The 16,853-nt window shown below is 33.8% G+C and overlaps 1 protein-coding gene across 2 annotated transcripts in view; it reads right to left on the bottom strand.

Annotated features, from left to right (window-relative positions):
* The window catches only part of LOC126669366 (protein trichome birefringence-like 41), a 33,489-nt gene that overhangs the window by 10,951 nt on the left and 5,685 nt on the right, over positions 1-16,853 (bottom strand). For both annotated transcript variants that reach the window (XM_056104754.1, XM_050362818.1), the window contains exon 2: positions 14,395-14,566. In XM_056104754.1, coding sequence (XP_055960729.1) covers positions 14,395-14,566 — 172 coding nt within the window. The remainder of the gene's footprint in view (positions 1-14,394; positions 14,567-16,853) is intronic.

Genomic DNA, 16,853 nt, shown 5'->3' with positions numbered 1-16,853 from the left:
TTTTTGATGATAATTTTTACCACTAGAGCGTAATTGTGTGGAGCTTTCACGTGTTTGTAGTCCTCCATGTCGAAGATAACCGGGGGCATGAGGGTTTCTTTGATGTCCATTGTTTTTTCCCTCTGCTTCTTTTTGATGGTCGAGCTGTTATGGCCCCTTCCGTTGATCATGTGTATGGTTCCTAGGATTTTGGATGGTCTTTCTTCTTATATTTCCTTGCCTTTATCGTCTCGGTGTCATTATTCCCCTTGGTTGCTGTTTTTTGGCTTTTTGGTAATAAACTTTCTAAGTTCGTCCGAGTCTATCATTCTCTCTATTTCTACCTTGAGATCTCTGCACTCGTCAATTTCGCGTCCGTGTTCATCATGGAATTTGCAGAATTTCCTCGTGTCTCTGATTACGAGACCCTTAACTTATTTGCTTATTAATGATTCACTATTTGAGTTTACTAATGATTGCTTGCTTGCTTTTGATAGGTTGAAGAACCCTTGTCATCTCTTCTCTGGATTGGGATTTTCCGTTTAAGATAATATGTGATGCAAGTGATCAATCCTTGGGGGGTGTCTTGGGACAAAGGAAAGATAAGCGGGTTCAGGTTATATACTACGCTAGTCGGACAATGGTGGAGACATAAAACCCTAAAAAGATACTAACTACTAAAATAGATGACTAAAATGTGCAGAGAATAAGTGTTGTCAAAAGGTATATCCCTTAAAATGAGATAAGGTGCCTTATATAGGCCATACAAAAGAGGAATATAAAATACCCTAGTAAAAGTTATGTCTATCTAATTAAGGAAGTAGGCCTCAAGCCTTGTCTCTTGTGTTTGAAGTCTGAAATCCATCTTTCTGCCTGTCTCAATACGAGACATTCAATTAGAGGGAGAGTCTCGATTCGAGACCCTTATGCCCATAATATTCTTCCTGTCTTGGATGATGGTCACAGATGGAGACCTGTTTCATAAGTAAGGGTCTCGATCGAAATCCTCTATCTTGAGCTCCTATTACTTCATTCTTTTGCTCAAAGACTTTGCTCCTTTTTGATTTGTCAATTCTTCCCTTCTTTTACGCCAAAATACTCCGCAATGCTCCAATATCCCTGAAACACTCACACATGCAATAAGGTATACAAAACACTAGAAAAGCATGGTGAAATATAACAAAAGCATGTGGAAAACAACACAATACATAAGAGTATTTTACTCCTATCAAACCTTCTCACACTAAACCCTTGCTTGTCCTCAAGCAAGAAATGAACCTTGCTCGAGGACGCAAGCTAACTAATGAACTCATACTCGCATACATATCAACCAAAATGTTCCAACCAATGAATGCCCGAATGCACGCTTCATGGACCAACATAAATCGATAACATTAAGACTACAATCACGAAAGCATGCTTATTGACAAAATTCACATTACCAATTTTCTATCATACGCGGAACGTGTACACAAATTGGATGCAAGCTACGTTGGCAAAGACATGGCACAGTTGTTCTAGTTCAAGAACGGTGTATACCTCTCTAGATTTCACTCACTCAAATGGTCAAAGTGTATACACCAAGATAATGCAAAGTCAACATAGGCTTGCTCAAAATCCGAACTCCACTACTTAGTTCGGTTTCCGATAATTATCAAATGGACTTGATTGGGTTGTAACGGGGCTAAGGGTTAAAGGTAAGTAAAAAGGTATTTTTGGCTAAAATTTGATTTGAAAACACTTTACAATTCACAATTTGATCTAGCTTCAAATTTTTTACACACAATGAACTTTCTTAAATATTTTTCTATGCCTTTATTCGCTCTATTTTTTTTTCTCCACTTTCTTTCTTCTTTCTTTCTTTTGTTTTCTTTTTCTTGTTTTTTCAAGACATTTCTTCTTAATAAGAACTAGTTCACAATTCTAATTAATCATCAAGTTAGAATTTTCTTCTTCTTTTATGAGTTAATCAAGTCAAATTTTTAGATGTTTAAGGGGTAAAATTTTGAAAAAGTGACATTGTGTCAAATTTTGGTTTAAAACAAGAAAATAGATTAAGACTCAAAATTGTATTATCTAGTGGTTAGGGGTAGGATTTTTGAGTGGTTTTAGAGAAGTGTGTAATCCTAATTGCCATTATCACTTCATTGTCAAAAACTCAACGATGTAATCTTGTTCAGACATAGAAGCAAGCTCGAGGACTTGACACCTAAAACACAAATAAAAATTTCCTCAAAAACAATCAAACAATAAGGGTGTGTTTTTACCATTTGCTAAACTATCAAAATTATGCTAATTAAACCCAATTCCCATAGAATTCAACAATTCTATTACATACACATCATGCTTCCACATCAAGCTAGGTTGAAATTTCCTAACAAGTGACTTCACCCTAATCCTATCAAGTCATGTCATATAATTGGCGTTTTGCTAAGCAAACATCAACAAAAATTGTCAAAACAAGAAACGTCATTCGATTCTTTCATTAAAAGAAACATAACATTTGATATGAGTACAAGCATTTGATAAACTTAGCTAACATGCTTACAAAATAAAGCAAAGGCTTCAAGCACTAAAGGCACCACATTTAAAAAAAACATTTTAACTAAACAAACTCCTAAAAACAAACGAACAAAAACACAACCTAAAACAATCTAAACACAAACGAGATTCAATTTTCCAACCCTCCTCACACTATTTCTAAGCAATGCCCTCAATGATATGAAATACAAAAAATATGAAAATTAAATTGAGTTTGGGTTAGAGAATCAAATCTTCGTGTTCAATCAAACACCAGTGGCTCGGGAGATGGAGTGGGGGATGGGTAGTGCGCGCAACCTTGGGCGTTGAAATAATCTCGCAATTTCTCCTCTTGGCTCCTTTGCCTTGCTCGGAGCCTTTGTTGCTCATAACGCATCATTTTCTACACCTTCCTTTGCTTCTCCTTAAATTGGCGTTGCTCCGCCTTAGAGTCTCTCGGAGCCGGTTGCTCGCATTAAACCCCTTCCGGAAATCCCTCGCCTTGGGCACAAGTTTTGGCCGGTTCTTTCCCATTTCTCCTCACACATTCTTTTTGCCTTCTCGGAGCGGGTTCCTCTCTTGGCTCATCACTTCCCTATCTAAGGAAAGATTCCCCGGGGTGCATGTCCTCCTAATTTTATCGCACATATTTTATGGCAATTTTTTCCTCCGTGCACATCTGTGGCGTTGAACAAGTGATCCATATTAATCATTCTCGGAGGTAGAAGCTTTTATTTGCCAACCTTAAATCGTCGGTCCCTTTTTGCCAATGCCATGAAAAACCATCCATAGAAAATCTTCTTCTTTTGCTCGGGCATATCTTGCAACATTCGAATGAAATGGTATGCCACATTGACCTAAATTGCTTGGTTTTATGGGTGCATGAGAGCATTGACCATGAGCAAGTCCGCTCTTGCAACCTTGGTGTATTCGTGACGCCCGAAAAATGTTTGTCCAAACCATTTTAGCACTTCCACCGTAGTTATGTCCTTGACCTCGTTGACTTTTGAAATCTTGGTAACAAGATTTACCGAAAAGCTCATTCCATACTCCATTATCATCAAAGTCTCCGAGTGCCGGCATGAATTTCTTGCTCGCATTCTCCATTCCATAATCGACACACAAATACTTTATAGAGTAAAACCCTTCCTTGCCTCCCAAACGATGCTCAATGGTAGTGTTGTTTTCAGGTGAAGTCTTGAGCGTTGTGAAAAACTCGTAGGTGAGTGCCTCACAATACTCATGTGGTATTTCCGTCATTTTTGTCAACTCCAAGTTGTTGAGGAGTCTCTTCAATTCGTCAATGATACCCAAAGCTTCCATAGATTTCCAACAAACTTGAAATATAACGGCATTACCTATAGACGCGACCTTCCTATACGGCTCCCCTTCTGCTACCGAACGGATTTCAAACAAGGCGTCATAAAACCACCACCAAATTCAAACACCCTTTTGCAATATGACGCCCCGTTAAAAATTCGTTCAATAGCGGAAGGGGAGCGGTATGAGAAGCTCGCGGCTAGAGGTATTGTCGTACCATTTCAAATTTATTGGAGATCAATGGAAGCATTGGGTATCATTGACGAATTGAAGAGGCTCCTCAACAACTTGGAGTTGACAAAAATGACGGAAATACCACATGAGTATTGTGAGGCACTCACCTACGAGTTTCTCACAACACTCAAGACTTCACCCGACAACAACACTAACATTGAGTACCGTTTGGGAGCCAAGGAATGGTTTTACTCTATAAAGTATTTGTGTGCCGATTATGGAATGGAGAATGCGAGCAAGGAATTCATGCCAGCACACGAGACTTTGATTATAACGGAGTATGGAATGAGCTTTCCGGCAAATCTCGTTTTGGTGCCAAGATTTTGAAAGTCAGGGAGGTCAAGGACATATCCATGGTGGTAGTGCTAAAATGGTAAGGGCAAACATTTTGCGAGCGCCACGAATAAAACAAGGTGGAAAGAGCGGACTTTCTCATGGTCAATGCTCTCATGCACCCAAAAAACCAAGCAATTCAAGCTAATGTGGCGTACCATTTCATTCGAATGTTGCAAGATATGCCCAACCAAAAGAAAAATATTGGCCATGGATGGTTTTTCATGGCATTGGCAAAAAGGGACCACCGATTTGAGGTTGGCAAATACAAGCTTCTACTTTCGTGAATGATTAATATGGATCACTTGTCCAACGCCGAATATGTGCACTAAGGAAAAATCGGCGGAAAATATGTGCGATCAAATTGGAAAGACACGCACCCCGGGGAAGCTTTCCTAGAGAGTTGATGGGCCAAGAGAGGATCCGGCTCCGAGAAGGCAAAAAGAGAGTGTGAGGAGAAATAGGAAAGAACCGACCAAAACCAGAGCCCAAGGCGAGGGGGTTCTGGAAGGGGTTCAATGGGAGCAACCGGCTCCGAGCGACTTTGAGACGGAGCAACGCCAATTTATGGAGGAGCAAAGGAAGGTGTGGAAAATAATGCGTTATGAGCAAAAAAGGCTTCGAGCAAGGCAAAGGCGCCAAGAGGAGAAATTGCGAGATTATTTCAACGCCCAAGGTGGTGCACACTACCCATCCCCCATTCCATCTCCCGAGCCATCGGTGTTCGATTGAACACGAAGATTTGATTTTCTAACCCAAACTCAATTTAATTTTCAGATTTGTTGTATTTCATAGCATTGAGGGCATTGCTTAGAAATAGTGTGAGGAGGGTTGGAAAATTGAATCTCGTTTGTGTTTCGATTCTTTTAGATTGTTTTTATGTGTTTACGTTTGTTTATTTTTAGGAGTTTGTTTAGTTGAAACATTTTAGGATGTTTTGTTTTAGAAATATGATGCCTTTAGTGCTTGAAGCCCTTGTTAAATTCTGTAAGCATGTTAGCTAAGTTGAACAAATGCTTGTACACGCATCGAATGTTATGTTTCTTTTAATGAATGAATTGAAATGCGTTTCTTGTTTTAACAATTTTTGTTGATGCTTGCTTAGCGAAATGTCAATTATATGACATGACTTGATAAGATTAGGGTGAAGTCACTTGTTAGCAAATTTAGACCTAGCTTGATGCGGAAGCATGATGTGTATGTAATAGAATTTTTGAATTCTAGGGAAATTAGGCATACTTGGCACAATTGTGATTGTTTAGCAAATGGTAAAAACATACTCTTAATGTTTGATTGTTTTTGAGCCAGTTTTTGATTGTGTTTTTAGTGTCAAGTCCTATAACTTACTTCTATGTTCGGGAAAGATTACATCGTTAAGTTTTTGAAAATTAAGTGATAATGGAAATTAGAATTACACACTTCTCTAAAACCACTTAAAAAACCTACCCCTTATCCCAAGATAACACAATTTTGAGCCTTAATCCATTTTCTTTTTTTTTTCAAACAAAATTTCACACAATGTCTCCTTTTCAAAATTTTACCCCTTAAATCCAAAAATTTGACTTGATTAACTCATAAAACAAGAAGACAATTCTAACTTGATGATTGATTAGAATTGTGAACTAGTGCTTATTAAGAAGAAATGCCTTGAAAAACAAGAAAAAAAAAACAAAAGAAAGAAAGAAAGAATAAAGAAAGTGGAGAAAAAGAAAAAAAATAGAGTGAATAAAGGCATTGAAAAATATTTAAGAAAGTTCATTTGTGTGTAAAAATTTCCAAGCTAGATCAAATTGTGAATTGTAAAGTGTTTTCAAGTCAACTTTTAGCCAAAAATACATTTTTACGTACCTTTAACCCTAAGCCCCATTATAACCCAATCAAGTCCATTTGATAATTGTCGGAAACCGAACTAAGTAGTGGAGTCTGGACTTTGAGCAAGCCTATGGTGACTTTGCATTATCTTGTTGTATACACTTTGACCACATGAGTGAGTTAAATCTAGAGAGGTATACACCTTTGCTTGAACTAGAACAATTATGCCATATCTTTCGCAACGTAGCTTGCATCCAATTTGTGTACGCGTCCTGCGTATGATTGCAAATTAGTAATGTGAATTGTGTCAATAAGCATGCTTCCGTGATTGTAGTATTAATGTTATCGATTTATGTCATTGACATTGCATTGATCGCTTGGTTGCATCATCATAAGTTGTTGGTCCATGAAGCATTCATTCAGGCATTCATTGGTTGGAACATTTTGGTTGATATGTATGCGAGTATGAGTTCATTAGTTATCTTGCGTCCTCGAGTAAGTTTCATTTCTTGCTTGAGGACAAACAAGGGCTTAGTGTGAGGAGGTTTAATAAGAGTAAAATACTCTTATGTATTGAGTTGTTTTCCACATGCTTTTACTATGTTTCATCATGCTTTTTTAGTATTTTGTATACATTATTGCATGTGCGAGTGTTTCAGTGATATTGGAGCATTGTGGAGTGTTTTGGCGTAAAATAAGGGAAGAATTGACAAATCAAAAAAGGAGCGAAGTCTTTGAGCGAAAGAATGAAGTAATAGGAGCTGAAGACAAAGGGTCTTGATTGAGACCCTCACTTATGATGTAGGTCTCGATCCGAGACTATTATCCAAGACAGGCGGAATGTTCTGGGCATAAGGGTCTCAAATCAAGACTCTCCCTCTAATTGGATGTCTCAGATTGAAACAGGCAGAAAGATGGCTTTTCAGACTTCAAACAGAAGAGACAAGGCTTGAGGCACACTTCCTTATATAGCTAGACACAACTTGTACTAGGGTGTTTTATTTTCCTCTTTTGTATGGCCTATATAAGGCACCTTATCTCATTTTAAGGGATATACCTTTCGACAACAATTATTTTCTACACATTTTAGTCATCTCTTTTAGTAGTTAGTATCTTTTTAAGGTTTTGTGTCTCCATCATTGTTGTGGCTTGGAGCTTTTTACTAGTTATATTAAACAAGTTTTATCTATTTATTGAAAGCTCTATTGTGAATTGAAATCTTCTAAGTAAGATTTCTTAAGCCATGTTTAATTATTATTTGTTGCTTATACCTTTTCTAGTTGTTATGAGTAGCTAAACCCAAGTTTAGGGGTTGATATGAAAATCTTGTGTTGTGTTGATTTATATGGAAAGATTGTTTTTCATTTTATTCTAGCCCTTATTTTTAATGCTTGCTTAGGTTTAGCTAGCCCTTGCATGATTATGTTTTAATTAATACATTAAAAAATGGTTAGTTAGAAGGACTAGCTGGACTAGAAAATTAGATTAGAATACCGGGAGAGCAGGTTTGAAACTAGGTGTGAGTTGGATTCATTAATTTCCATTTTATTAATTGATTAGGTTTAATGCCACGAGAGTGAGTTAGAGTTAAGTGATTAGTTATTTAGTGGTTTTATTATTCTTTGAGACTTGAGAGAGCAAGAACAGTGCATTAGACTCGACTCGGCCCTTGATCTATTTCAATTCGCCCATATAAAAAATGCATGACCTAGAAAGTAGTATCAACCCCTAGACGCTTTACTTTTTTGATTTCATCCCGTGTTTAATTATTGTCGTGCTTAATTACAATTGCTTTTAATTAGATAACTTTCTCGTGTTACTTTAATTTATGCCTAGTTGTTTAATGTTCTGAATCGATTACCGTTTCCTTTGCTAAACAAATTTAGATTTCAAAGAAAATCGTTCTTATTTGATCCATTATCCCCGTGGGTTCGATTTCCGGACTTTTAGTCCAATATTATTACAAGTTGCGATACCGTACTCTTGCGGTAAATGACCAACATTGGGTTTTCTCCGAATCCTCGGGAATATCGATTAACCTGGGGATTCGGCTTATTCTTCCCTTGATCTTCAGGTTCATCGAATCTCATGTATTCGGGCACTGATATTATCAGGTTGTCATACTTTGGGCGAGAACTGGTATTCTCCCAGTGGTGATATCTTATGTGACTCGGTTCCACTATCGTTAGGATGTGATTCGGTTTCCATCAATTAGATTATTCACAAAGCCATGCATCAAATTAGTTCTAATATTTTTCACATTTTAGTTATAGATCTAATGATTTCAAAATGTCAAATCTTTTAACTTTTAGAAATCTATCCAAACATCTAAAAAATGTAAATCTATTTTCATTTAAAAAATTCGTTGAAAAGCTATCATTTTTGATTTAGGCCTCGTTTTGTTCATTTAAAAGTATTTTCTGCAAAGTTAATTTCTCATGAAATAAATTTTTTGAAAAGTTAAGTTTTAAAAATATTTTAAAATTAAAAGACACAAATATTTACACGTGTTAATATCAACAATTAATATATTTATTATAACTAACTATTTAAAATTGAAACATGTAACATAATTGCAGTTCATACATTTGATAAATTATTACATAAAAAAATAACAAGACTTGTATGTATAATAATAAAAATATTAATTTTTTTTATTAGAGGTAGATTTATTCTATGTTAATTGTTAGCGGGAATTAGTAGGAATTATTTAATGTTATTCTCCATTCTTTTAAATAAGTAAACAACTGTCTGGGAGAGTTGGGGTTCGAACTCCGACCACATACAACTACGAAGAACTTGACTACTAGGCCAAGCCTTCATGTGCATATCTATATTATTTGAATCATATGATCTAAATATTTTTACTATATGCCTCAGATTGTATTATTTTCATTGATTTCTTTTAGAAATATCATAAAAAAATAGTATACACATAATTAGGAAAGCACTATAACAAGATCAGTATGTAGCACTGACCTTATAACAAAAATCATTACTCATCAAGTTAAATAAACTCAATTCCTCAATCATAGGTGATTTGATTATATCGAATTTTTTCTAAAATAATTTTGATTACATTGTAAATATTTAGTCAAACAATTAATGTTCTAATTGTTGGAACTTACCACGAGTAAAATAAGAAAAAATCTTAGTTTTTTTGTATAAATACTCCTTCAACAAACTAGAAAAATAAATCAAGAATTTGGTATAATTCTTTTATGGTATAAGGGCTTTGCTGTGTTTAAAAACTTTTATGCATCCAATGTAATAAGCAACTACCACTACCAAGACCACCACCTCCTTATACACAAAATCTAATGACACTCTTATCACCATAAATTTTCATCAACATATCCATCTTTCTCTCACGACCTCAAATTTTCCATCATGGCGTAATCTTATTGTCTCCCTCTGCAATGGTTATGACCTTCTTGGATTTCTGAATGGATTAATCATTTGCCCACCAAAAGGCAACGATGACGACCCAACTGATGCATATGTTCATTGGTTTCGTCAAGACCAGCTAATACTTTCGGCACTTCTTGGTTCACTGTCTACCGAAGTAATGCCCGTGGTGGCTTTGGCCCATACTTCTCACACGATATAGTCGATTTTGTCGCGTTTGTTTGCTAATATATCTCGTACGCGTGTTATGCAGTTAAAGGAGGTCTTGCACTTGCAATCCTTAACACCAAATCTGTTGGTGCTTTCTTGCAACTCATAAAGGACAAGATAAATGAGGTAGCTGTTATCGATAAACTTTTATAATTGGATGACGACATCATTTGTATGTCTTGACGGGGCTTAGTTCAGTGTATAGGAATATTGTTGCGCCTATCTGCGCCTGCGATAATCCTCTCTCCTTTGAAGAACTTCATGATATACTCGTGTCTCATGAGGCCTAGCTTAAATATGTGGAGGCACTAGTTGCCAATCTTATTTCCACAGCTAACTATGCTCAAGAGACAGCCAACTCCCAAGATTCATCCTATTCTCGAAACAATTAGCCCAACTATTGCAACAACATGCCTCAATATAATATATTAGGGAGAGGAAATGGAAGATATCATATAAAAACTACTAACATCACAACAATCATCTTCAAGTTATGTGTCAATTTTATGGTTTGTCCGGACATGTTGCTCTTCAATGCAATCGTGTTCAATTTACTAATGTAGTTGTTACTCCGTGTTAATCTACAAGCAACCAATGGCTTGTTGATTCAAGAGCTCTTATAGTCTAACCTCAAATCTCAACAACTTTTCATTGTATTCTAACTATGATGGTGCTGATGAGATTTAAATTGTCAATGGTTCAGGTTTGCAAATTTCTCATATTAAGGGTACAACTATTACACATCCCTCTCGTCCTCTTATATTATCTAACGTATTATGTGTTCCTTCGGATAATAAAAATTTACTATTTGTTCACGAGTTTACTAAACGGAACAATATTTTTATTGAGTTTCATCTTATGCATTCTATTCTAAGGGACAAGGAAACAAGGACAAAATTCTACAGGGAAAATGTGATCTAGGGATTTATCATCTAAATATACCATCCCCTATCCATTATCAACTGCATGCATTCATAGCGGAAAGGGTTACGTCAAACTGTTGGCATCATCGTTTGAGACATCCAAATTTTTCATTATGTTCTCGTATTATTAATCAATTTCACCTGCCAACTTTATTAAAAAAATTAGAAATGTTTTACTTTGTATTTCAGGTGATATTAATATAAGTCAGCAACTTTCTTTTAAAGACACATCTCTTTTTAATAAAACATGTTTGGAGTTTATTTATGCAGATGTGTGGGGACTTACGCATGTACCTTCCACGGATGGGTATCGGTATTATCTCATAGTAATCGATCATTTCTCAAAGTATGTTTGGTTGTATTCTCTATATGAAAAAATTATAGGTGGCATAAATCTTTCCAATATTTCATGCATTGGTTGAGAAGAAATTTGGCAAAAGAACATCAAAAATTTCTATTCTACAATGGTGGAGAATTTTTAGCCTTACAAAAATATTTATTTCCGCATAGTATTAGTTGGTATACATCAGCTTCTCATACTCCGCAATTAAATGGCACAACCGAGTGTTTTCATTTCCAACTTGTTGCCATCTGTCAAACTCTGCTTCATCATGCCTCACTTCTTTTAGAATTTTGGTTTTTTTTCCGTGGAAGTTGATGCATATCTATATAACAGACTGCCCACTCCAACTCTGAATGGTTGTTGTCCCTATAAAATCCTACTTAACAAGGTTTATAATTATTAAAAGTTTCGGGTGTCCGGATGTCTTTGCTTTCCGTGGTTAAAGCCATATTCAGAATACAAACTTAATCTGCAATAGAGGTCTTGTATCTTTCTTGGTTATTCATTTAGTCAAAGTGCGCACCATAGCTATGATTTCTCAAATAACGAATGTTTATCTCTCAGCATGGAAACTTATTTTTAGACACTTCTCTTGGTGATGGTTCCCTTGCAACTCATAAATCTACATCATGTTGTTGCTCTAACGATCAATTTACATCATTGCAGGTACCTATTCTCACTCAAAGAAAATCCCAGTCTTCCACTGTTATTACTCCCCTCACATCATGAGTCTACTGCCGTGCGCATGTCCCAACCGCTAATGTCTTTTGCCCAATTGATTTATCTATACCACATTAATGAACATCGGATGGTCACTCGAGCAAAGAATAACAATTACAAGCTGAAGCGACTCTACGCGATCACAAAACATCCTTTGTTATCCTCAATCGAGCCAACTTGTGTGTCCTCCGCTATAAAGAACCCACATTGGAGATCAACCATGTCAAAAGAATTCAATGCTTTACTTCGTCATGAAACGTATGACTTAGTTCCGACTCATATGTGTACAAATATAATTGGTTGCAAATGGGTGTTTCGACTTGAGCGCAAACCCAATGGAGAAATTGGGAGGTACAAAGCTTGCTTAGTTGCAAAAGGATTCCACCAACTTCTGATTTTGGATTATACGTAGACATTTAGTCCAGTGGTCAAACTTGTTATCGTCAATTCAGTTTTACTATCATGCACAATTGGTCGATTAGATAATTCGGTATAAGTAATGCTTTTCTTCATGGCTTAATCTCTAACTTGTATTAATGCAATAGCCTTTTGGTTTTATTGATATGGCGCAACTATCTCATGTTTGCTAACTATAAAAATCGCTTTATGGCCTTAAGCAAGCCCTACAAGCATGGTACGATGAACTAAGTCGTGCACTAATTGATCTTGAATTTATAAAATCAAAATCTGACAACTACCTGTTTATCTATCATCAAGGTAATACTCATATATACATTATAGTTTACATTGATGATATTGTGCTCACAGACAATGATACTACATAGATCTCCACTATCATTAAGAGACTCAATGCAATATTTGTCTTAAAAGATCTTGGTAATATTTCCTACTTTATCGGTATTGAGGTAGTCCCTTGCAAGAAGGACTTTTGTTATTCCAACACAAGTATATCTCTGACATCCTTCGTCGTCGTAAAATGGATGGGGCTAAGGCCCTTGTTACACTTATATTAGTAACAGACTTGACATACCTTCCTGGTACCTCATGCACAAATATTTGCCATTGACAAGGCCTGAGGAATAAGTGTAATACAAGTGCATCACAAGGCACTGACAAGACTTGACAAGGCCTGATGCACAAATATTTGGCATTGACAAGGCCTGATATTGCATTTTCAGTAAATCGCCTTGCCCAATCCGTATCTGCTCCAACCGAAGCAAATTGGGGTGCAGTCAAACATGTTTTTCGATATCTTAAAAGGCACTTTCATGCACGGTATATTGCTTCGACGTTGACCATATATCACTCTTTGAGTTTACTCAAATGCTGACTGGGTAGGGAACCCAAATGACCGCACATTAACTTCAGCCTTTGCCATCTTTTTAAGCAATAGTCTGATTTCGTGGAGCTCATGCAAACAACATGTTGTTGCACGATCATCCACAGAAGCTTAGTACTGTTATCTTGCAGCTGCTATATCAGAAGTTAGATGGATTCAGAACTTGTTTCATGAATTAAAACTACCGCTTTGTTGTTCTCCAACACTTTATTGTGAAAATATTGGTGCTACACACTTATCTTTACATCCTATGATGCATTTTCGCATGAAACACATATCCATTGATATCCACTTTTTTCGAGACATCGTTGCGAAGGGTTTACTCATGGTATCACACATCAGTTCAAAGACTAGTTTGCTGATTTGCTAACAAAAGCGTTACATCGTACACAATTTCAGTTTTTAAGGTTCAAACTGGCTATTGTGGATTCCACTGCAATTTTGTGGGGGCATATAACAAAAACTATTACTCATCAAGCTAAGACAATTCAATTCCTCAATCACAGGTTATTTAATTATATCAAATATTGCCTCGAATAATATTAATTACATTGTAATTCTTTAGTCAAAAATTTAATGTTTTAATTGCTGGAACTTACCTAGAATAAGATAAGAAAATATTTTAATTCTCTTGTATAAATACTCCTTGTACAAACAGATAAACTAATCAAAAAGAATTTTGTATATCTATCTTAAGTCTTTCCATATAAATAGTTTTTGTGTATAATAATTTTAACATAATGTATTTTATAAGAATATTAGTGAAGTTTACGAAATTGAATAGGAAAAAATCAGAAAATTAATTTAAAAACATTCAGCAAGGTCTATTTACTTGCGTTTTGCTAGTCAAAGAGAAATTGGACTCTCGAATTTTTGAAAAATAAACTTTAAAAGTTGAACCAAATAAAAACATTTGCTATTTTTCAGAAAGTAAAACTTTTGTATTACCCCAATCAAGCAAGGCTTAATTAAGTTGTAGTAATAACTGAATATGTAAAGTTTTTTAAAAACTGAATAGAAAAGGAGTTGTCAATTGAAATGCCGCATGCATTGGATAACTTAATTAAATACTATTTAATTTTAAAAAATTGGATAGATTTTACAGCGAATTTGTCAAATTAAGATAGACTTGCAATTTTTAAAATATTTAGATAGATTTTGAAAAGGTCAAATAAATTTATCTTTTACCATTAGGGCTTATTGAATAAACTATAATCCTATTTGATTGATTATGTAAATATATTTATGAAAATCCCAATCAAATAAGAAATTGATGAAGATAATAGGCATACCGTGAATGTAAATGTGGATACATCTCCTTCTCTTGCAATACTGTATTTGGCGTTGGGTACTGAAGAGTGAAGCATGCACGTTAATGATTGCCACTGATTCCGACTCAGAGAATCACCAACAAACATTATGCTTTTGTCCTTAAATTTTTCCAAGAACCGCAAACCATTAAATCTACAAAAAGGAAGAAAAACAATATTAGGTGGTGTTTGATAATTTAATTTAGACTTAATTATTTAAAAAAATCTTCACCTTATAATATTTTTTCGTTTATACTCTGATCTAGAAAAAAGTTCATTTATACCTTTTTTTTGATTTTTCATTTTCAACTGTAGACTAAACTATTAAATTGAACCTTTTTCATTTAAAAAAATTAAAATAGTCCTTTATTTTTTAATTTATATTCTAATTAGACTTTAATATTATTAATAGTACAAAAATATTTTTTTTTACAAAATTAAACATATAATAATTATTTAATTTATATTAATTGTCAATATTTTTTAAATATAAAACCGTAAAAATATATAATTTTTAATTAAAAAAAATTTCGACTCTCCGTCGAAGAAGGAGCCCGCTGCTCCTCCTACATGGAGGAGGAGCGCCAGATCTGCTCCTCTTCCAAGAAGGAGGAGCTCCTCCGGAAAAAAATAAAAAAAAATTATTTTTTGTAAAAAAATTATCGGGTTTTGATAAAGAACTCGTAAATCGAAAAAGTACAATGGTGAGTCGGAAGTTTTTTAAATAAAAAAATTTAACATGACTAATTTTTAGAATTTATTTAAATAGTTTTAAAGTTAAAGCATTTATTTATACTTTTATAAATGGAAAAAAAGTATAATATAACCCTTCTATTTTATGGTTTTTAATATTTGCATTTTTAATTAATTAAATCGTCAAAAAATTAAATTTTGGGGTACAATTGAAAAAGAAAAATAAAAAAAAAAGAATACAAACGAATTTTTTTTAGGTCGGAATATAAATTAAAAAATGTTACAAAATGGAAATTTTTTAAGTAATTAGGCCTTCAATTTATCGTTTATATTAATATTTTCAGCACTTATTTTATTTAACTATTTGATAATACATCACATGTGTCCAGCTAAATTTGTTCAATTTAAGTCAAAATTAACTTATAATGTTAAGTCATGATTTTTTTAACTTAAACTTTATATTGAAAATATTAAATTGTTAGTTTATTTTAGCTTTTTATTAAATTAGTTTTATTATCTTTACGTATTAATAAAATATAAATAACAGTTTGTCAACTATATTTTATTTGTATGTTATATCATTCATATAAATTTTTATGATAAATAAAAAAAATTAGCCTAGATCACCTTTATTTTTTCTTTCTTTTCCAATCAAACTTTGAGACTGGCATTATTATCATTTATCCACTACTATTATTACATAATCATTATACTTTCCACCATTTTATACACTTACACCTCGATTTTTTTTTAATTTTCTATTTTTTTTGTGTCTAACATGTTTAGTTGATATTTCTTACTAGCTAATTGTTTGCAAGAAAATAATTTTAAATTCAAATTTTTAAAATTACATCCCGTTTTGATCTCATACTTTAATCAATTTATCTAAATTTAGTTCAAAGATAATGAGGTGTAACTTACGAGTCATGAGATGTACCTCACGAGTTATGTCAAGGTACAAGTCAATCCGGAAAACTAAAATTCAGGTCGGATATTCTCGTAAGTATGCACTAATCCGGAAATTTAAAGGTTCAAAAAGGATCAGTATCAAAACTAAAGTGTTAATTCGGAGGTTAAGTAACTCAAGCAGAACTAATGTTCAATATACTCTTAAGTTAAATTTAATCTGGAGATTAAGATAAAAAAACCTGAATTTGATTTTGGTTTGTTTGAAAATTGATGTATCCTTTATTAAACTAAAATTCAGCTATTTATAAAAATAATCTCCCTAAAATAGAAAATCCTATTGTAAAAAGAATAGAACTTTTAAATAAGAAATAAATATTAATAAAAAATTTAATCTACTTGGCTAATGGGGCACACACCCAAATAAGCCCAACTCAGCTCATAATTATGTCTAATAATATTTTGTATCAGTGTAAACACTAATATTAAAATCACGATAGAAAAATTCAAAAAATACGATAAAAAACAAACATGATACTCCCTCTGCCCCATTTTATTTGTCCAATTTTTATTTTCACACATATTAAAAAAATATTAACATATTAACATATATTTTTTTTATACCCTTCACTATATTTTTTGGTTGTTGGGTTATTATTTAGAATTATATATTAAATAAGACAAATGTAAGTAATGAACTAAAAATAGCATTTAATGCCTTGCAAGATCATTTAATATAATAAAATAATCTAAATTCTTATATTGAAAATACAAATTAGTCTCATACACTTATTTATTATTCACATTAATCAATAAATTCTATCCATTAATATTAAGGATAA

This window comes from Mercurialis annua, linkage group LG2, assembly GCF_937616625.2.
Source record: "Mercurialis annua linkage group LG2, ddMerAnnu1.2, whole genome shotgun sequence".
Taxonomy (NCBI): Eukaryota; Viridiplantae; Streptophyta; class Magnoliopsida; order Malpighiales; family Euphorbiaceae; genus Mercurialis; species Mercurialis annua.
The sequence above is the reverse complement of the archived record's forward strand: the minus strand, read 5'-3'. Positions and strand labels throughout refer to the sequence as shown.